Consider the following 21,766-nt stretch of genomic DNA (forward strand, 5'->3'; position numbering starts at 1 on the left):
CCCCACCCTCACAGCTAGAGGCAGGTCTGCAACAGAGACCCCCCGGCTGAGATTCCAAGTCCGCCACGTCGGAGCTGAGGGGCAGATGATCTAGGCCCTGAGCACGGGCCAAGTGTGGGGGCACAGCTGTGCCCACAGGAGCTGGGCAGGGTGGAACCGGCCATCGGAGGGGTGTGGAATGCCTGACAACAGAAACCTTGTCTTAAAAACGGCAGAATAGGACTGTGTTTATTAAAACCACCAGGAGAGTGAGTTCACATTGACACGTAGCAGAACCTGTGACTGCTGGCGGTGCCCAAGTGTGAGGTGGCTTGGGCCGTAGCCTCTGCCTACGTGGAACAGCAGGGTTTGGTCTAGAGCAGGGCTCAGTAGCGCCGGGTGAAGTGGGGGTGGAGGTGGGGGTGGAGGACTCTGCCACTCTGGTCCTGGCTGGTCACGCCACCATCTTCTAGTCCACCAGCGGGCACCACGTGGCCCTGGGAATGTCCACCGTGTGCAAAGCTGCTTTGCCTACAACAAAGGTAGATGGTCTGCAAGGGTCATGCCTGGTGACCACAAGGCGCCACCCCGCAGAGCAGAGGGCCCTGTACAGCTCACTCAGACCAGCAGACCAGCCAGGGCGCTCATGCAGAGGGAGGGAGAGGAAGACGGAGACAGTGGATGGCACTGCCGCTTCTTACCCAGCCACGCCACCCCGGCCTGGGGCCACCTGTGCATGCCCAGATCCTGCAAGGGCCCGCTCAGCACCTGCGAGAGAGACCGTTCTGTGGACTCCGCCTGCACTGTGGACCCAGTGTCCACCCGCCCCTTGTAGCCGCCTGGTACCTCGCCACCGTATGTGCTCATGGCCTGTTGTGTTGGTGTCCGCAGCACCGTGCCAGCTGGGAAGCTGCTGCTGCTGCTGCTGCTCCAGCTGTGCGCTGTGCTCTGCCCAGTCTCTGCTGACCCTTTGCCAAACAGAAGGAGACACTGGCTATCCCCACTCGCTTCCATCCCAGCAGAAATGTGTGAGCCCAACTGCAGGGCGTCTTCAAAGATGGGCCAGAGGTGGGCAAGGAGGATGCCAGGCACCATCGGGGAAAGGACCCTCACCACCAAGGCCGCTGCCACACAGTAAGGCCACAAGATGCCACGGTGGTCCCGGCCAGGCCAGGGGTCCACACTCGAGCCTCCCCACTGTGTGGGAAGATGCTGACACACACACGCGGGCAGCACTTGCCGGCAGCACGACCCACAGCTGAAGGGGCACAGCACACCTCGCCTTAACAGCCCAGTGGGGGGAAGTGGCCCTGTCCACAGTATGAAATTCTGTGGTGGACAGGAGCACCACCCCAAAACACACTACAGCATGCAGGGGACCTCAAGGACAGTGTTCAGTGAGACCCAGACAAAAAGGGTCACAAGTGTGTGTGCGTATGTTTGCAAGACAGGAAGCATCTGGGATGGGGAATCCAACGAGAAAGGTGGATTTGTGGGTGCAAGGTCCGGCACGGGCTTTTCAATTTAAACACTAATTTGGGCTCCGGGGAGGGACTGTAATCAGACAGTGTTGGGAGCCAGTCCGTGCTCCACTTCAAACCACCTATCCCCGAGTGCTCCTGCTGGGGGGTAGATTCCCACCCTTCCTGGGGACCCCTCGCCTGCTCCCTCCATGAGCATCCCGGCAGGCAGCTCAGCCAGGCTGCTCCTGTGGAGGACACTCACCTGGGGGGCGGGGGCAGCCCTTGGCCGTCATTCGCCTTCTTGTCAGAGCTGTAGGCGCGCCAGCTGTCTCGGGAGTAGTCCCAACCCTGATGCTCGAGGGAGCCTCCGCGGCTGGGGTGGTCATCCCGGTAGCGCTGCAGCGGGGCAGGGGAGACGGGGTCTTTCGGGCCGTGCACACAGGCCCAGCTCAGTGCTCTATCGAGCCTCCGCTCCCACTGAGCCAAAGCCACGTGCCCTACGTGTGCAACAAGCCAGGGTGGCCCACGTGCCCGCCAGGCAGCTCCGCCTGTGCACACCCCACCAAGGTCTCTTGCTGACGAGGAACGTGCTCTGGGGACCCCAGGAGACAAGCTGTTTGCAAAGCCCTGTCCTGGCCTGTCCATCCCGCAGGACCTCACCTCCTCCCGGGAGGCTCAGGGGCCCTGCTGTATTCTCATGGCACCCAGCTCCACTGGAGGGCCAAAGCCTGGATCCTCCTCCCCAGGGGCCGCAAAGCGGCCACGGCAACGAAAGGTCCTCAGAGCAGAGACACTAGGCTCCCAAGCAGGCGGCAACGGGGCGCCGGCAGTCTCTACCAGGGACACTCAGCGGGGCAGCCGCCCTCCCCCCCCCCAGCAGGGCCCCTCACCTGCCCGTCGAGGAGCTCCTCCAGCCTCGGTCTGGACCCATCTCTCCTGCAGAGGGAACAGGGCACTGGTGCGGCAGTGTCTCCCCGGGACAAGTTCTATGCACACCCCGCCCCCCAGCACCCGTGTGCTAGGAACACAGCACCAGGGATGGAGTGGTAGGTGGAGGCTTTTCTCTAGAGGTGGGAGTCAGGGCAGAACCGGTGGTAACAGCCTCCACAAAGCCCAGGGGAGCTGCCCTGCATCCCAACGGGCAGGAGTGAGACGGTCTGGACCACAGATAGTCTGGGAAGTCTGAGGAACAGCCCTGACAAGACCCCAGGAAAGAAGGGGCCGAGAGTGCAGGCCCGGGGTGCACGGTCAGTGACCTCCTTACAACCTGCTTCCTCCTCTAGACTATCCAGGCCAAGCAACCGGGCCCAACCTAAGACCTCTGGGAGGCAGGAGGGCTCGGTAGTCAGGACACTGAGGGCTGGCACAGCTGTCCTGTGGAGGTCCCAGCAGCTTTTCCGAGGGCACTAGGACCCACCGGCCACACACCTGGTGGCTGTGGGGAGCAGCCGCAGGGGAGGAGCTGACCTGTCTATGACATGCTCCTGGTAGTGGCCACGCTCCCGGTGGTCAAAGTTGTGGAAGCGGTGATCCGGCCGTGGGAAGTCTCGGTACCTGTCCTCCATGGCTGCACGCTTCCCCTCAGGCCAGTAGCTGTCTTCCCTCCTGATTTGCATTTTGCAAAAATACTTCATTTAAGGTGGCAGCAGCAGCAGCAGCCCAGTCACCGATGGCGCTGTCCCCCCAGGATGGAGGCAGGCTGTGGGGAGCTGACTATCACCAGTACCAGAGGCACGAGCACAGGACCCACTGGGGGACCTCATGCCTCTCCCTGTCTCCTCTGGGCTGTGCAGGGATGGGAACGACAGGCTCCCTCAGCACGCCTACCCGCAGTGACTGTCCACTGGCCGAGAGCCGCAGCATCTTGCCCTCTCCAAGCTTTTCACTGCCCGGGAGCACAGGCAGGGTGGCCACAGCACAGAGAGGGGGACAAGGCACGGCACCAGTGGCTCTCCACGGGGGAGGCGGCACCGGGCATGGCACTCACCGAGCATCCAGGTCGTAGGGTCTGCGTAGCGCCCGCCGCTCCTGCTCAGCCCGCAGCTGCTCCTGCTGCCGCCGCAGCTCCTCCCGCTCACGCATGATGCGCTGCTGCTCTTTGCGCCTTTCGCGCTCCACACGCATGCGCTCGCGTTCCAGCCGCTCCCGCTCCAGGCGCTCGCGCTCCAGCCGCTGCCGCTGGCACTGGAGCTGCAGGCGCTCCCGCTGCACACGCGCCTTCTCCCGCCGCTCCTGGAAGGCGTCCAGCCGCTGCTCCCGCTCCCGCTGCTCCCGCTCCCTGCAGGCGGGTGGCTGTCAGCCCGCACAGCACAAGCTGCGGCCGGCCGCAGCGCTGCCCATGCTCCTCGGCCTGTGGCCTCCCATGCAGACTTAGAGGCATCGGCCAAGTCCGGCCCTCCCCACTAGGGCCGCACAAAGGTCCTCGGGCAGCCAGGCCTTGGCCTGCTCCGCCGGGCACATGCGCTGGCTCTGAGGGTCACCGCTCCTCAGCCCTCACCCCACCTCACCTCCGCCGCTCCGTCTCCCGGATCTCGCGCTCCCGCTGCCTCTGGCGCTCGCGCTCCCTCTGCTCCTTGATCTTGTCGAAGGACAGGATCTCTCTCTTCTCCCGGCCCTCCGACTTGCGCTCTTGACTTTTGGAGCTCTGCTGAGCAGAGCGGCTCAGTCAGAACTGAGCGGTGTGCAGAGCGCCAGGCTCACCTGGCACACGCCATCCTGCCCAGTTCCCGAGTGCCGGGCCTTTTGGTTTTCACCACAAGCAGTGACAGGCCTGAGGACATCTGAATCAGCCTCTTCTCAATCTCACAGAGCCGCATGTAAGGATGTGCGCCCGTCACATCAGCACTTGAGGGGGCGGCGGCAGGACCGCCCAGGATACAGACGGAGCAGAGCCAAGCCAGACCTTCCGGTCAGGAGGGAGGCCGCAGCTCAGGCCCCGACTGCAGCTCTTCTGCCCTGTGACTGACTGTGTGCTTTTCTGAGACAGGGTTTCCCTGTGTAGCCCGCCCTGGCTGTCCTCGAACTCCCAGACATGAGCTTGCTTGTCTCCTAAGTGCTGGGATGAAAGGCCTGTGCCACTACTACCTGGCTGTCCTCCCAGGGTCAGCCCATTCCCCACAGACCCTGAAGGTGGCATCGGCACGTCGGATTCAAAACCACCAGAGTGCTCTAAATTCAGAGGACCTAGGCTGGCAGCTCACAACTCTACCTCCAGCCCCAGGGCATCGCTGGGCTGCTCCACATGTAACATGTAGGCGGCGCACACACATGTAAACGGGGAGGAAATCAACAGGGGCAGGGCTCTGGCACGAAGCTGAGCCATGCGCTGTGAGGGGCTCCCGCCGCCGACGCCATGCTTCTACAGTGCGAGCCCTCTGCACAGCGGCCCAGACCACAGCCGCTCCAGTCTGTGCGGGCAGCTGCTGGCTTCAGGACTCTATCTGGGTTTCCGAGGGCCCAGGCCAGCCAGCCCGGGGAGCTACAGGCGCTCCCAAATGCTCACTCACTCCTCCCGCAGGAGTGCGAGCCTGCGCTCACTCGAGCGCACCCCAGCCCTGTGCCTGGTGGGGCACACACTGTGCCAGCCCGGCTCTTTTTGGTAGAGGCTTCCAGGGTAAAGAGTGTCGTGCAGGCCCCACCACCACCCTGGTGCTACCAAGGACAGGCCAAGAGCAGAAACAGGTATGTCGCTGTCACACTGTAGCACGCTGCATGGCCATCTCTGCCAAGGCTGGCCACGCCACAGTCCCTGGACAGGAGAGGAGTGAGGCCCAGCCCTGTCTGTCCACACTCACTCTGTCCTTTGACCTGCTTGCGGCCTTCACGCTGATGACGGGCTCGCCCTTGGACTTGTCCATTACAACTGTACGTTCCGTGCCTCTGCTTCCTGCATGAAAGCACAGTGAGCATGTGGGCTACAGCTCAGCCTTGCAGCCCCCACAAGTGTGTGTAGCGTGGCCGCAGCAGGTGCATCACCCAACAGCGGCCTGCTTCCTCACTGTGTGGGCGGCAGGGAGGTTCCCTCTGCCCCAAAGAGCTGGCTGGAAATCTCTGCACTGCGGGCCGGGCTGTAAGCACCGGGAGGTTCAGCACACGGAGAAGCTCTAATTTCCTTTCCTTTTATTTCATTAGTATTTTTTTTTTGAGACAGGGTTTATCTGTGTAATTTTGGTGTCCTGGAACTCACTCTGTAGCCCAGGCTGGGCATGAACTCACAGAAATCCGACTGGCTTTGCCTCCTGAGTGCTGGGATTAAAGGTGTGCGCCGCCACTGCCCAGCTCATTTTCAAGACAAAGTTTCTCTGAGTAGCCCTTGCTATCTTGAAACTATGTAGACCAGGCAGACCTTGAACTCAGATATCTGTCTGCCTCTGCCTCCCAAGTGCTGGGATTAAAGATGACTGCCTTTTTAGTTTCACTTTAATTTCTTAGTTTTTGTTGAGAGGACTGTCTCAGGCTGCTGGTGAGGAGCGACCGGGCACAACTCGCTCTTCTCTCAGCACTAGGGAGGGAGGGAGCTGCAGCGTGGGCTTCGTCTTCACCCTAGATGCTCGTCAAGGTGCCTCTCCTGCCCAGCTCTGAGTGCATCCTGTGCTCAGGCCATGGCCACGGCCTCGACAGGACAGGGGCCTGGAGGAACCCGACTGCACACAGCCCCAGGCCCGCCCCAAGCCCTCCCTCTACCGTGGAGAAAGCCCCCTTTCTTCCTCCTGTGTGGGCAGTGCCTACCCCGAACTCCACCCACCCTCCGTCTGGTGCACACCCCATGCTGGGAGTCTGTGACGGGGGTTCACTGGGCTGCCCACACCGGCCTTGACCACAATCTCCCTGCCACAGTTTTGAGTGGGGGGTGACACAGGCCTTTGCCCCTAGGCCTGATCTGAAGAATAGAAACCTCTTTTCTATCACGCGGTCTGTGACTGTGGCCTATACACGACACAGGAGAAAACCCAGTGAGTGGAAAATTCCGCTTGCCTTCCGCCCTTGACCCCTCCTCCCCTGCTACGCCTTCACCCCTTCCACTGGTGTCCAAGACACGGCTCACCTGATTTGGCGACTCGAGACCGACTGGCAGCTCCTGGTGTGAGCTCATCTTGATCCTTCTCCTTTTTAATGTCTTCCGGCCTTTTCTCCTCTCTCCTTTCCAACTTCTCTTCCTTCTTGATCACAGTTCTGTTGAAAACACTGAGCTGTAGCCTCCAGGTGACCTCCCAGGAGCCACTGGCCCACCCACCAGCGAAGGGGAGGATCTGAGGCCTGCACCTCTTTGGTGGCCTAAAAGCTGGAAGTCTGAGGGCCAGAGTGCTGTTGGATCCCCAGAACCTCAGCTAACCCAGAGACCCATGAAGTCCAGGTTGGCCTCAAACTCCTGACCTTCCAGTCTCTGTCTTGACACTGGGATGGCAGACATGCGCCATCACACCTGGTTCTCCATGGTGCTAGGGATGGAAGTCTGGGCTTGAGCAACATTCCCAGCCACATTATTTCCTGTGTCTCTGTGTGGGTGTACTCAGAGTGATCGTGTAGAGAGAGGGCAGAAGACAGCTTGCGGGAGCTGGATCTCTCCACCATGGAGATTCTGGTAACCAAACGCTGGCCGTCAGGCTCGGCAGCAAGCGCCTTTACCAGCTGAGCCACCCTGCTCACCCTAAAGACACTCCACAGGAAAGCGGTCTGAATCGAGTGTAGTGGACAAGCCCAGCTCTCCGGCTTTTGGGAGACTGAAGCCGAGGGACTGAGTTCTGTGCCAGCTTAGGCCACAGGTGAGCTCTGACCTCTAAATAAGTCAACACCAACTGACCCCTGTGTTGACGAGCAGGATGGAGCCCCATGATGCCAGCCCAGAGAACGAGCGCAGCCTGGCCTCACTGCTCCCCACACTTTCCAGACTCTTACACACAGTCATGGCCCCCTTCCTTCCCACAGGCCCATCCTATGGAGCTGTAGGATGGGCGGCGTCTGCCTCCTGGGGCCTGACAGAGAGGCACATTGCCGCTGCTTCTCTTCTCCCCTGTCTCTTAGGGTGCCGGCCAGAGCCTCAGCTTGCTCTTACACTTCCTGCCGCTCTGGGTCCCTCATTCTTTCTCCACTCCCCTTCCTCCTGGCAGCTCTCCAGTGTTCCTGCCCTGGGTTCTCCCTTTAGACTCTATATATCACCTTCAGGCTTGCATTTGTATCTGTTCTTAAATGCATTTATTAGTGAGACTCAGAGCCCCAAGAGGGGACCCTGATTTCCCAGGTATCATGTAACTGCTCTGCTGGGACTCCCCACAATTTTTGGTAATACTTTAATCAGCAGAGAAAGCCAACTCTTCTGTTACCATGTCCCAAGGTGGTACCACCAGAATAAGCCTCTGAATGCTCTCTATCAGCAGGCCACAGGAGTGCCACCTGCCATGCCCAGCCACAGCCCGGAGCCTCCTCGAGTGAGTGCTGGCCCCGCCCATGCTGCTGGGCACTTCCCCAGAGCCCGCAACTTCCACCCAGGGCCAGACTGCAGGCAGGGCCTGATGCGCGGTCCCAGTGATGCCCTCATTCTCAGCACTCTGGTTCATTGCTGCCATCCTCCCTGGGGGACTTGAGGAAGAGTGGTCCCTCTGAGGCCAGCCCTCCGCACTGGTCTGGGAGCCACTGTGCAGCTCTGAAGGCCAGCCCCACCTGTACCCTAGCATCACCCACGTGACACCGAACAACCACTTTCTCTATCACGGAGCCCTCCTACCAAAGATCCTCAAGAGTGATAACACAAACTGCCAGGCACTCTCCAGGCCGCCAGGCCTGTGCCTGTCAATTTCAGCTGAAAACACAAGCCACGTCCCTTAGCAAGAGCACTCCCGAGACCCTGGCTCCAAAAGTGCTAAGGCACTGCAGGCTGCCATGGAGATGTGCGGCATGCCCGGGACATTTTTAACATCTGCATAAACGTGGTGATGAGTGACATCTGTCGGGAGGGGCTGTGAGCTGGCAAATCTGGTGCACATCTGGATGTCAGCCCAGGAAGCCCTTCCAGGTCTGATGTTCTCATGGCCAAGAGGGAAAGGCCGGCCATAAGGCCGCTCTAGCCGCCGCGCTGCCGCAGCTGGTACGGAGCCTGGCGGAGGCTGCTCAGCTACCTGGCTCTGGGCTCTGATTAGGGACTGCACTGCCCTGTGGCTACCAGCTGGGAAGCGGGGTTTGGAAGGGCACTGGAACCCAGGGGTGAGGGCCGCCACGTCACTGTACTTCTCCATCTTGATCTCCACAGGGTGAGGCCTGTCCGGCCCTGGCACCTTCTCCTTCAGGTCACAAGCTCTCCTGTCTGCCGACTTCTTCCCAGAGGGCTCGTTTTTGGCCTAGAATGTAACGGGGTGGTGGTGACTTGGGGGGGGCACAGCGCTGCCATTGCTGTGGGTGGCGACAGCAGGCACCTCACCTTCTCCACAGAGATCATCCTCCCATGCAGTTCGGTTCTGTGCAGGTGGCTGATGCATTTGGTGGCCTCATCTGACGAGGACATGGTCACAAATCCATAGCACCGAGCCCCAGGACTTCGGGCGTTGGTGACCACCTTGGCCCCGACAACCTCCGAGGGAAAGTACACTGGTTAAGGACACACTTGGCCTCTGTCACGAGACCGCAGGCTTACTCAGGACCAAGCACCAGACACCCACTGCCGCCACCCTCGGCACTCGGCTCTGCCTGGCAGCCCTCTGGGGGCCTAGAGAATCTCCACTGGTCAGAGCACAGTAGCTCTCGTGGTGACAAACAGTACGCAGAGCCAGTCAAGTGTCACATGGGGAGACAGGGAGCCCAATCAGCCCCCACACAAAGGTGACCCCCACTAGGCCGCAGCTCCTGGGCCCGGCCCTCTCCTCTGCAGAGAAAGGCCGGTACTTTGCAAACCCAGAAACATGCAAAGCATCCAGATTGCTCACTTTATGCCTGGAGTTTCCAGGGCATGGGCAGGGAGGGAAACTGAGGCAGGTTAAAGGTAAGCTGAGGGTTGCAGAGGTTCTGAGCTGGATGATAATGCCCTGACCCATGCACAGAGAGGCTGGCATTCAGGGGCCCCTCCCAGGTCACTCACTGCTCAGATAGAACAGCCAGCAGCTGACACCGCAGCCCACAGGGACAGGGTGCACTGTCAACGGCAGGTGACACGGCACAAACTAGATGCCAGAATCTGCCCAGGCAAGAAGAGGGCCAGCATGTCAGAAAGTGTAGGAACCCCCAAGTCACCAGAACCCACGTCTGGAGGTGAAAGACTGACGGGTGTTACAAAGCAGAGGCCAGGAAACAAAGTGCAAGAGAAGCCACCAGAATGCAACAGAAGCCTAGACTCCAGCCAGGCCTGGGGGGTGGGAGCTGGGCACCAGAAAGAGCGCCTGCCTCAACTCCAGGGGGGCCACAATGCTGAGTCCTAAAGACAGGAGCACGAAAAGCAGAGCCCAGAAAACCCAGCGCTCTCCTAAAAATGCTGGGAGAAAAAGGTAGTGGGTAGTTTAAGAACAAAGACAAGAATCAAGCCCAGCTGGACAGGGTGCACGAGTTCGTCCAAGAGCAAGGCGCTCTCCTCCGACTCCTCGCCCGACCAGTCGTCACCTGTGCTGCAGGGGGAGGAGCCCTGAGGGGAAGGGCATGGGCTGACGGCTGCGGAGCTATCTGTGCTCTTCATGCCAAGCGTAACTGGTACAGCAGCAGCAGCACGCTGTGCTCTCTGAAACCCGGGGGAGGTGGGCTGCCTCCAGTCCACAGGACATCGCAAACACACACCCTTGTGCTCAACAGCATCCAGGGAGGCAGCCAGAAGGACAGCTGCACCAAAAGGCCCAGACAGACAGACGGACGGGGACGGGGCACAGGCCCTTGACCCCTGTATCAGAGACCCGACTGCCCCCCCCCCCCCCCCCCCCGCTGCCCTTGGGCCTCTGGCCTTCTCGAGACTTAGCAGATATACCAGGTCACCGGCTCTCAAGGCTCTGCTGAAGGCAGTAGCTGGGACACACTCGCAGCCTCTGCACCCTGCAGTGCATGAGGAGAGCGGCACCCAACCACCACACACCAGCGGCTTCGGGGCGTGTCTTATGACAGCACCTGTCACAGCGGGTGTGACAGCTGCTGAGTGGAGCAGCTGCCTAGGCCTGCACCAAGGGATGGACCAGAGTGCTGTGTGTCCCAGTACTCCATCCACCCCCAGTGTAAGGCAGTCTCCCGTCCTGTGCCCAAGTGCCCAGGGGAAGGAAGCGCTGAGGCTCTTTGCACTGCACTAGTGAGAGGCTGGACCAGGCTGAAGGACACAGAAACCAACAGCTCCCTCACAGCACACAGCCCTGCTGGGTTGGCCTCCGACTCAGAGAGGGCAAACTGCCTCTCTGCGGTACCCTGGGCACTCTGAGCAGAACCAAGCGGGTGTTCCTTGTCTTCTGTAGGTCAAGCTGGCCTCTAACCCATTAGGTGCCCAGGATGACTGAATGACTGTGACTCTGATCCTCATGCCTCCACCTCAGGAGTGCTGAGATCGTGTCCAGTTTATGTCCCCAACTCTGGAGCACAGGCCTGTCACCACAGCTGTTCCACATGTGGAAGGAGGGCGACAGTTCAACTCCAAGAACTAAGCACAACAAGGCAGGGGAGCTGGGTATGGTGGTGCAAGTCTGAGGCCAGCCTGATCCATACCGTGAGCTTTAGGCCACCAAGTCCAAACCAAGAGGGTGAGTCTAGTTAGTGGCAGACACGCAGTAAGCCTCAGCTCCGTGTTGAGCATGAGAGAAGACACCAGCACCCGAGGAAAAGAACACTAGAGCTGGTGGCCAGATGTGGGGCACCCTACCTTCCCGTGCTTGCTGAAGAGGCTCTTGAGGTCAGCAGCACGTGTGCTGGAGGACAGCCCGCTGACCCACAGGTTCCTTCCCGAACTACAGCTGGTATGGCCTGAGGAGAGGAGGTCATCAGCGCCACTGAGGTAGGACTCATCCACCAAGCTGAACAGCCACCACAGGGGGCAGAAGCTGCAAGATTCCCTGTGCCATGAGTTTGTGTGCATGTGGAGGTCAGAGGTCAACATCACACATCTTCCTCATTTTCTACCTTATTTTGAGACACAGCCCAATGAGCCTGCAGCTCACAGATTAGGCTGGACTGGTGGGGCAGTGAGGCTCAGAGCTCATCGTGCCTCTGCCTCCCCAGTGCTGGAGTTCCAGGGATAAACAGAATCCTCAGGCTCATACTCCAGCAAGCATTTTACACAGGCCGCCAGACTCTTCACCCCAGAAATAACCAGAGGAAGACCCTGTGGCAGAGACGGCTGGGCAGGACGGCTCAAGGGCTCTTGCAGGTGCCTGTCACTCACAGAGCAGGTGTCCTGTCTGGGTGTGCTACCCTGTGATGCACAGATGCTCAGAACCCCGACAGTGGTTCAGGGAAGGGCTGTGCACAGGGCAACCGGCACACATGGCAGCCTGCAGCCCACCTCCTCCCCGGGTCCCCACACGGCAACACAAGCAAGGCAGGCCTACCTTTTTCGTCTTTAATGACTGGCTTTATATCCTGTTCTTCCTTAACAGAGCTAGAGACAAAAACGAATGTTACTGCAACAAGAAAAGCCAGAGTGAACTAATTTCAAAGAATGAATGTGCTAAAACTGCATACCTACCAGGGAATTAGTCTCAAATTAAACTGACAGACACCTTTTGCAAGTTTTTGTTGGGAAATCTGACTACAACAATACAGTGTCAGATCCCTACAGAGCAATTCAGTCTAGCTGGCGATACCGGTCATCAATTTAAGATCCCAACCATGGCAGGTTGAGCAAGGGAAAACCAATCACCCGTTAAACACACGCAGAGACATGGAACCGCCTGAAGGAGCTAGTGCTGGGCAGCGCGGCTGCCGACTGCAGGCTCTAACAGCTCACGTGTCACTAGTGACAATGAAAGGAGATAGCATCTGGTCTAGGACTGAGAATCAACAAACCTCATTTTCTGATCAGCGCCCTCACTGGCTGAGGACTCTTTAGGAGCTGCAGGGACGTCATTACAAGCGTCAAAAGCAAACTTCTTCACGTCGTCTTTGCTATCTTGGGGCTCGGGGCTCAGGGCTGCTGTGGGCGCTCTCGCCAGCTCCTGGCTGGCGGCCTCCGCGAGCTGGGCAGCTGCGCTACTCTGCTCAACTGGCTCCTCTAGCCCTACAGGCTCGCGGTCCGTCCCGGCGCCTCCACCTGCCAGCTTTGCCTGCCCCCGGCGCAGTCGAGCCTGCTTGTACCTCCACCTGCGCTTGGCACCTTGGCTCATCACCTTCACCGGCTCCCTTTTCACTACCGCTAACGGGGCGTCTGCCTCGCTCCACTGACACCGAGTGCTTGGAGACTCAGACTCGCTGCTGCGGACCAAAGCTAAATCTCCCTCCTCCTCTTGTTCTTCTTCCTGCTCTTCCTCCTCTTCTTCTTCCGGGTGTCCGCAGCTCTCAAATAGGTCCTCTTCCTCCGCCAGCTTCCTGTCTGGCCCCACACTACTCGTGGCCTGGGCAAAGGGCTGCTCCAGCTCCGAACCTTCTTCTTTTACTGGCTCAGATTTACAAGTTTCCCCCAAAATGTCGAGTATTTTCTCATTTTCTACGGATTTAACAGGAATAGAATGGCACAAGGTTTAATCACCAGGGAAATAAAGCAATCACAACTGCGGCTCGGGCGCGGCGGCCCCGCTCACACCGACAGAACTGCTGGCTACACAGAGATTGGAAAACCCGCTACACAGCGCCTGCACCCTACCTGCGCCCTTGGCCATGGCGCCCCCAGCCTGTGCTAAGGGCAGAGGCGCCCCTCCCGCCCACCCCACAACCACGGCGCAGCTTCCATAGCTTTCTTCACAGTTTCAATCCCATCTGTGTCTTCGGACTTCCTTCCAAGTGTCCGCAGTGCCAAAGCCATGGCAGTCACCATTTCCTGAGGAGCCTGCTTGCTCCCAGCTTGAAGGATTGAGGCCAGCACCACAGTCCACGGCGACTGGAGCCGCTCTTCGCTTGTGAGAACGCTGCAGTCCAGCGGGCCCAGGATGAGCATCTTGGCAGACCCACTTGTCTTCTGGCATCGGTGGCTTCTGGATTAGGTGCCCTACCAAAGCCTTTGTCCACCTCAACTGCCTCAACCCCATGACTGTGACTTAGTATGGTATCACAAGATCTGTCTCGTGTGTGGACGGACACACAGCCTTACCTGGTGGCCACTTACAGCCACTCTACATGGCCTGATGCAAGTGATGCATCTGCCCCCAAGGCTGCCCTTGGGCTGCCCCGGCACGCACAGATCTGGTGATACAGTGGGTTTCCAATCTCTGATCATGTGCGACTGGGACCGTCCACCACGGGGGTGACAGGGTGATTTACAAGACCGTAACACATCTCGAGAACAGACAGGACTTGAGCGCGAGCAGCAGGGCGCCAAGCCGCACTGCTGTGCCTGTCTCAGCAGTACCTGGGTCCCAGGGGGCTCCTTCACCAGCCTGTTGGAGAGAACAGAGGGCACACGTCACCTCAACAGCAGAGCCATGGACCTCTGGATCTGTCCACGAGTCCGAAGCCATGACCTGTCTGTCACCAAGGCCGTGTCACTGATGCTTCCCGTCGAAGAGCAGCCCCATAAGGAAACTCCTTCCAGGCCTGAGACTGAACCCCGCTCAACCCCATTTTCCAGGGAGCAAAGATACAGAAGGACAAGGTAGTGTCTCCCTGTCCCTCCCTTGAGCTCAGGACTTAAGAAAGCCTGCCTGCTCATTCATTCAGGGTGGCCACACCTTGCACAGTCTTGGGACCCCACAGTCCCCAACAGTGGCATCCCTGAACCCCAGGAGCTGTACCCCTTTTTGCTCAGGGCCATCACCACACCAAGTACATCCTTGAACTCAGCCACACGAACTCTAAGCCTGGATTTCTCTGGGAACCTTCCAGGCACTCACAGCGCTCAACCACCTGGCTCTCTGGTCCTGATCACAGCCCCAGCTCGCAGTACCTCCACCAACCACACGCCAGCCTCCAAATCCAGGTTCCAGTGTGAGGTTTGGAGGTGACTGGCCAAAGGGCTCTGGCCCTACCGATGGCTCCTTCCTTTGGTGGTTGTGAACAGACAACGGGCAGGTGCCGGCTGGGGAGGAGCCTGCACTGTTCCTGCCTGTCCCTGCTCCCTGGCCCCCGTGAGGTGAGCAGTCTCCAGCACCTCTCCCATTGCCATGGTATTGTCCCTCCTCTCAGACACAGAGCAAGAGTCTCCTGACCTCGGACCACAGCCCTCGGAACCGTGACCTAAGTACACTTGCTGCCCTAACTGTCCCTTAGGCAACTGCCACAGGGTGAACAGCCAGTGCACGTGACACACAGACTCTCTCTCTCTTAGATGCACACCTGCACATACAGATGTATAGAAACAATATGTACACATGCACACACATACTCATAGATGCACACACACACTCACATGCATATACACACACATACTCAGATGTACACACATGCGTGCACACACGCACACACACTCACAGATGCACACAAAGACACTCACAGTCTCGTCTCCTACACTGCAGAGCCACACAGAGTCGCCACTCACCAGAGTTACTTTGAGGTCTGACACTGAAGCGTCCAGAGTCTTAGAGACATCGTCATTCACCTGGAAAAATGAATCAGAACATGACTCCGGGGAGGCCAGAGCAGGGCACACCTCCGTCCACTCCTCCACAGCACCTGTCGCTGTGACTGCTCAGCTGAGGCCAGCACAGTCGCCCTCGACTCAGGCTGAGGCCAACAGCAGCTCTCAGGCGGCAGACGCCCCTGTGCTGACTGAGTGAGACTGACCGCCCCAGCCATTCCTACGTGCAGGAGACTCCCACCACACGTGGAAATCAGGTGTCTCTTCAGCTCTGCTACCTCAACCTTACTTGGCTCCAACTGTGCTGAGCAGAGGTCCTCCAATTTACCTAAGACCCACCAGGTGTTCCTACATCCCCGACCTCAGCTAAGGCTGAGTCCCAGCACGTCCCTTAGGAAGAAATCAACACCACATTAAATCAACTAGCTGTGGGCGCCATGCAAAGCCAGCCTGCACAGAACAGCGGGTGCCCATGGGACAGACTTGTGCTGGGCTCCGGCCTTCAGAGCTGACAGCAGCAGAACCAGGTGACAGCCGACAGCCCGTTCTGTTGGGTGTGTTTCCACAGCACTTAAAAGCCCTTGTGACCCCAGGAGCCTTCACGCCGCCCACACGCCCCTCTCCCTTGAGTTCACGGCACTCCCTGCACTATCCCAGAACAATGGCCACCGGCACCTGACTGCGGAGGGATTAAACTCAGGTCTGGCTCTACCAGGACCTGGGCAGCCCTGATGCTGAGCCCCCAGGGCCGCTGGCGCACACGTGGCTGCAAGTTACCTACAGCATGCTCCAGGAGCTGAGCTGGAAGCTGTCCCAGCTGCGCGGCCACGTACTCTTTACTGTCACCGAAGGCCTGAAGAACGTGGTCGTCGTCGTTGGTGTCACCCTCCCCCAGGCAGGGCTCACTGAGGTCCTCAGCCTCCGTCCCATCTGGCACACCTGTGTCCATGGTGTCCCTGTCCTGGGAGCTCTGCAGAGTCACAGCCCCGTCCTCCTGTGAGGGGAGTGGGGTGTCAGTTACCAAGACCATGGGGTGTGGGAAGGTGTGCCGCCCCCAGGCCCAACACACCTGCCCATCTCTGGAATCTTCTTCCAGGCTGTTGTCCTCGACGCCCTCCTCCTCCATCTTGAGTCCTAATTATAGAATAGTGTCAATTGGGTTAGAGTCCAGAGCCAGCCTCGGAATTAGTTGACAGGGACAACACAATTCCATGGTGTTAGCCGCTCCTCCGTACGGCAGAGGCCTTGTCTGGGTGGGCATCTTTCCAAGCCAAGACTTCAGTCATCCTAGCACAGCGCCCAGGCTCGGTATAAAAGCCTTAGGAAATCTCAAAACTACCCCAGTCTAAACACCTCAAAAGACAGAAGAAAAAAGTGTGCTTGGCTGGTCTGGAACTCTTGGCTTGCCTGTCCCCGCCTCCCATCACCCCAGGCAAGGGTGTGGGACACCTGCAGTGCTCTCTGGGGACACGCTGGACTGCTGACAGGGTCCACCTGCATTCTGCTCCCTACAAGTGCTTGCCTGCAACTCAGCACTGGTCTTGTGTGGTACATGCATGTGGTAGTTTGAGGTCAACAATGGTGTCTCCTGTAATGGTTAGCCACGTTATTACCTGGTAGAGGGTCTCACTGACCTGGAGCCTGCTGATTTGCCTGGCTAGTCGACCATCAAGCCCAAAGGATCCTCCTGTGTCCACCTCCCAGCACTGTGGTTATGGATGCGCACCACACTTGGTTTTCCTGTGGGTGCTGGGGATCTCAAGTCAGGCCCACCCTCGTAATTCTGTGGCAACAGCTCAGTAAGTCTGTGTGGTAAACTGAGTCCCATCAATGGTTTTGTGAAAGAAAACAAACTCTGTAGGGGTGTCCTAACTGCACCCCAAGGAGGAGGGAGGGTCCAAGTTTGAGACCTGGGAGGAGGGAGCAGCATCCTTGGCATGGGGTGCCCTTTTGTGTACATCTGTGTACGTGCACATGTGACCCAACAACCCCGATGCCTCTTGCAGTAGCATGAAGTGCCCAGGATGCCTCATGACCCAGTACAGTGGAAACACAGTGGGCGCTCGTGACCTCGGGGCCTTCCGTCCCTCCAATTTTTGGTTCCCTATGCCAACACAGCAGGTAACCTCCAAAAAGATTAAATACTGGGAAAGTCACAAAACCATCAGCAAAACAGAAGAACAACTGCCCAAATTCAGCCCCTGGTACCCATGTAGATGCCGGATGTGGCGATGACTGCATGGTCACCCCAGGGCCAGGGAGGGGCAGGCAGACGTGCCGGCTGCTTGCTGGTCAGACAGTTGACCTGAACCAGTGGTCCCAGGCCAGCAGATAAAAGCACTTCCAGGTGTGATTCGGATGACAAGCGTCAGATATTTGAGCATTTTGTGTCTAGGTCACTGTGCTGTTTGGGAGATTATGGATGGACCCTTCAGTCAGTGGTTCTCAACCTTCCTAATGCTGGGACCCCTTAATGCAGCTCCTCATGTTGTGGTGACCGCCAACCACACAATTCTTTTCGTTGCTACTTCCTAACTGTAATTACCTGTGTTTTCCGACGGTCTTAGGTGACCCCTGTCAAAGAGTCGCTTGGCCGCAAAGGGGCTGCCACCTAGAGGCTGAGAACTTTGGGGAGTGGAGCCTTGCTGAAGGCAGTCTGTCACTGAGAAGGCTGAGAGCCAGCCTCACTCCACTCCTGTATACGGATGAAAACGTGACCACCCCGCTTCCTGATGGCATGCCATCCCCCGCCATCACCAACTCTGCCTCTGGAATCAAATACCCAAGTCCCGCCCTCAGAGCCCACTGTAGAAAGCTGTCCTGATCCCACGTGGGTCGCCACTCAGCAAAAGAGCGGGACGGCGTGGTGAGGAGTGGCCGCCAAGCCGGACGGCCCGAGCCTGATTCCTGGGTCACACGTGGTGGGAGAACCGACTCCGGGCAGCAAGTCCTCTCTGACCTCTGCCCTTGCACTGTGTTATTGTATGTGTGTGTGTGTTCTCGTGGGCATGTGTGTGCACACACACACACTAAACACATGTCAAGGCGGATGTTATCTGAAGAACGTTGGGGAAGTGGAGACTGGAGAACCCTGGAGCTGACGGCCAACCAGCTAGGCAGTGAGAAGCTGTCCTGGGAAATAACACGGACAACAACTGAGGCCAATCCATTCCTGATCTAACCTCTACATGTATGTGTACTCCAATCCACATAGACACCGACACAAAAAGAAACCTCAAGTCCACAGCTGGGTGGCTGGGCATTGCCTGGTGACCCCGGTTCAATTCCCAGGACCAAATAATCCCTATGGTGCCTACAGCATCTCATGTGGCTGGAAAGTGGGAGGGGACTCAGAATACTCAGGCCCTCTGTGGTGGCAAGTGGCACCTTCACAGGACACAGCAGGAGTGCCACACTGACGGTCGCTCAACACTGGCTCAAGGGACACATCCCCTAGCCAGCCAACATGACCTGCAGGCTTCGCACGGGGCTCTGGGACAAATGCTGGGTGAACACTTGCCCACCCCACCCCCTTGCTTGAGCCACGCCCACTTCTGAGAAGCAGTGGCTGTGACTTTCCCGAAACTTCCTCCCACTCTGCCAGAAAGTGGTGTTCAGAAAACTGTTAGTGCCTCCTGGGCAACTTCACTCCTGTCCTCACAGGACCTTGGGCTGGCGTGGAAGCCAAGGCATCCCACTACACTGACGACCACTCCTAAGCACCTCCACGAGTGGACCAGCACAGCTCTGCCCTCCCAACCAAGCAGACTGCCACCCCCTCCAGGCCTATCTGACAATGCTGCCCACTGATCTGATATGCTCGAGTCCAGCCAGGCGATGTTTGTGACACAAGCAGCCAGGGTCACTAGGCCTCCAGGCCAGCGCTTTAAAATAAAAGTCACTGTATGACACACCTGTAGAGGCCAGAAGTCAACTTGTGGGAGCCAGCTGTCTCTTTCCGCTATGTGGGCCTTGAGGAGCAAACAGCTCCTCAGACTGAGCAGCAAGCACCGTTAGTAGTTGAACTATTTCATCAGCCCTTGGTTGTTTTTTAATAAGAGTCTCCATAGCTCTGCCTCCCTGGAATTGGCCATCCTCTTGCCTCAGCCTCCTGAGTGTTGAGGAAAAGTTGTCCTTCTAGAAGCTGCTGGTAAAAACTGACCTCAGGGCAATGGGCAGATGGCTTGGCTGGTAAAGCACTGGCCACGCGAGCTTAAGGGCCTGGGTTCGATCCCCAGCACCACGTGAGGAACTGGTTTGAGGGCACTTGTAATCCCTGAGCGGGGTGTGGGGACAGGTGGACCCCAGGACTCAGGTCAGCAGCCCAGCCAAACCCAATTTCAAAGCCAAAGTAGATGGGCTGGACAAACAGCTCGGTGGTTAAAAGTACAGGACAGGCTCCCAGCACCCACATGGAGACTCATGACCATCCCACTCCAGGTCTAAGGGATCCAAGACCTGCTTCTGACCTCTGTTGGCACTGCACACATAGACAAACACACACACACACACACACACATAGACAAACACACACATGCCTGTGTAAGTATGCACACTGCAACATACATGCACACACTGACCACAACCATCAGAAACGCCATGAATTTCTCTACACGTCCTCAGCAGCCACCCACAGCCCGAGTCAGTGCAGCTCGGATGACCACACCGGACAGCTGAGAACTCCCCTGTGGCGGCGTTCAAGAAAACAAGCCAGTGCTGGGGCCGGGGCCTGGGCCTGGAGCAGAGCGCGCACTCTGCAAACCAGAGCGTGTCCCGCCCCCGTCACCCTCGGGAGTGTCTGTACCATGTATTCTCTTCCCCTCGGCTCCTGTCCTGCTCCTCCCGCCCCTCTGACACTGGCCACTTGTCCAGCGGGAGCAGCCGGCCTGTGTGTGCGTGGAGGACACCCTGAGGGCCAGCAGCCCAGCTTGACACCCATTCCCCAGGCCCAGCAGCGAGACAGGCAGGTACCTTTGGCGCATCTCTTTATGGCCCTCTTGCTTGTGACTCCCCAGCTGATGCCGATCTCCTCAGGCTCTTGTCCTTCCTCCTTAACTGCCTGCCAGGAGAGAGGGTGGATTTTTAAACAAAGTTACTTATTAAGAGGGCCTGGCACAAGCTGTTCTTTCTAGCAGCAAAGCCATCCGCGCAGACAACAAGTGCTCAAATCTGGGCTTTGGGCCTCGCCCAGCACAGCGGGCTCCCCTTTCATACTCAAGGCCAAAGAGAAAGGGAGGCTGAAAGTCCAGGCTCCAAGATCAGGGCCAGCAGGCTGGGGTCATGCTCGACCGGCGGCCTGTGGCCCTGGATATGGTCCCCAGCAGTGGCAAAAACAAACCAAATCCAAGCATTACCCCCAACGCAGGGCTGGTGACCATTCACAAAATGATCACTCCAAGTGGGAGGGTGGCAGGACACCTGTCCTTGATTCAGGGAGGGCAAAGGGCCGAGTGGGGTTCAAAAGGCTATCACCAGCCTGCCACAACGGTGCACACCTGCAATTCCAGCATGTGGGAGGTTGGGGCAGGAGATCAGGAGCTCAAGGCTAGCCTGGGCTACACAGCAAGTCTGAGGCCAGCCTGGGGTACGGTTGGTCTCCAAAATAAAGAGGGGGGCGGAGGGCGGGGAGAAAGGTCGCTGACTTTTAATGAGGAAAACCATAACATGGGCCGGGGAAGGAAGCAAGCTGGTCAACAGTCAGAGTATTCTGGCGCCTTCCGCCGGCAGCCAATCACAAGGCCCTAACCCTCAAGGTCCCCGCTCCACACAGACAAGTTTGTGTCAAGTGCTCAAGTGCGCGAGACCAAACAGAGAGGGGCGGGGAGGTGACAGCTCGTGCTGGACCAAGATGACAACCGGGCTCCAGGGCAGGAAAGCGCAAGGGGACGGGAACTGGGGGTCGGCCGGGGCTGTGCAGAGGCCCTGGGGAGAGCCGAGCGTGAGGCTGACGGACAGTGTCCAGACCGGCGAACCCAAGCGGCAGAGGGAAGGGAGCTGATGCAAGGTCATGGAGACCTGCCCCGGGCCGCCGTGCACACCCTGGGGCAGGAGGAACGCGAGGCCGAGGGGCAGCGGCCGGCAGGGTCGCGCAGCCTCGGCGCCCTCGGAGGCTGCCCGGGTCCGCCGCGAACCTCACCTTCCTCAGCCGCTCCAGCAGCGCGCTCTTGTTGCCGCCGGTGTCCAGGTTCCGCTTCCGCAGCTCCGCCCTCAGGTCGATCACCCGCAGGTCGCTGAGCCGCCGCGTCCCGGTCTCCGAGGCGACCGGGCCGGAGCCGGGGTCGCCCGACTCGGCCACAGCTTCCGCCATCCTCGCTCCCGCGACCTCCCCACCCGCTCGGCCACCTCATACACTCGCCGCGCGCTGCCGTGGCGGCTCTGAGCACAAAATGGCGCAGCCGAGGAGGAAAAGCGCACTCGCTTCCTCCCGCCGCCCTCTGCGGCCGCGCAGGCGCACCGCCCCGACGCACCGCTCCGGCCCCACGTCCCGGCTTCCCACCCCCTCGCCTCGCCGGCACGCATGTGCAAGCCGGCCTCAAGCGCCGCCTGCCTTGTTTTTGCGGAACGCGCATGCGCACCGAGCTGACGCGCCGCTGCGGTCGCGCGCCCGAGCTTTCGCAAACCTCGCTCGTCGGAATACGCATGCGCAGCCGGCCGTGGGCGCCCGTCCGCGGTTGCCTTTTTGCCGCATGCGCACCGCTTAGACGCGCCGCCACGG

The 21,766-nt window shown here is 58.9% G+C and overlaps 1 protein-coding gene across 5 annotated transcripts; it reads right to left on the bottom strand.

The window, feature by feature from the left end:
* Positions 1–207: 207 nt before the first annotated feature.
* Positions 208–21,558, bottom strand: Safb2 (scaffold attachment factor B2). 5 transcript variants are annotated; one of them, XM_006982257.4, is made up of 21 exons: positions 21,188–21,558; positions 20,023–20,110; positions 16,121–16,185; positions 15,833–16,045; positions 15,013–15,072; positions 13,888–13,915; positions 12,393–13,029; positions 11,936–11,985; positions 11,251–11,351; positions 8,854–9,003; positions 8,664–8,773; positions 6,487–6,614; positions 5,237–5,328; positions 3,950–4,086; positions 3,430–3,720; positions 2,910–3,047; positions 2,333–2,378; positions 1,705–1,838; positions 826–947; positions 681–747; positions 208–510 (listed from the first exon to the last, which is right to left on the bottom strand). In XM_006982257.4, the coding sequence occupies exons 1-21, from the start codon at positions 21,356–21,358 to the stop codon at positions 366–368; spliced, it is 2,973 nt and encodes a 990-aa protein (XP_006982319.2). In that variant the 5' UTR covers positions 21,359–21,558; the 3' UTR covers positions 208–365. The 5 variants fall into 5 exon arrangements, with proteins under 5 accessions (XP_006982319.2, XP_042123375.2, XP_076415869.1 ...); XM_042267441.2 differs by having other exon boundaries at positions 3,950–4,089; positions 21,188–21,551; XM_076559754.1 differs by lacking the exon at positions 12,393–13,029 and having other exon boundaries at positions 21,188–21,516.
* Between the last annotated feature and the right edge of the window lie 208 nt (positions 21,559–21,766).

This window comes from Peromyscus maniculatus, chromosome 22 (assembly GCF_049852395.1).
Source record: "Peromyscus maniculatus bairdii isolate BWxNUB_F1_BW_parent chromosome 22, HU_Pman_BW_mat_3.1, whole genome shotgun sequence".
Classification (NCBI taxonomy): Eukaryota; Metazoa; Chordata; class Mammalia; order Rodentia; family Cricetidae; genus Peromyscus; species Peromyscus maniculatus.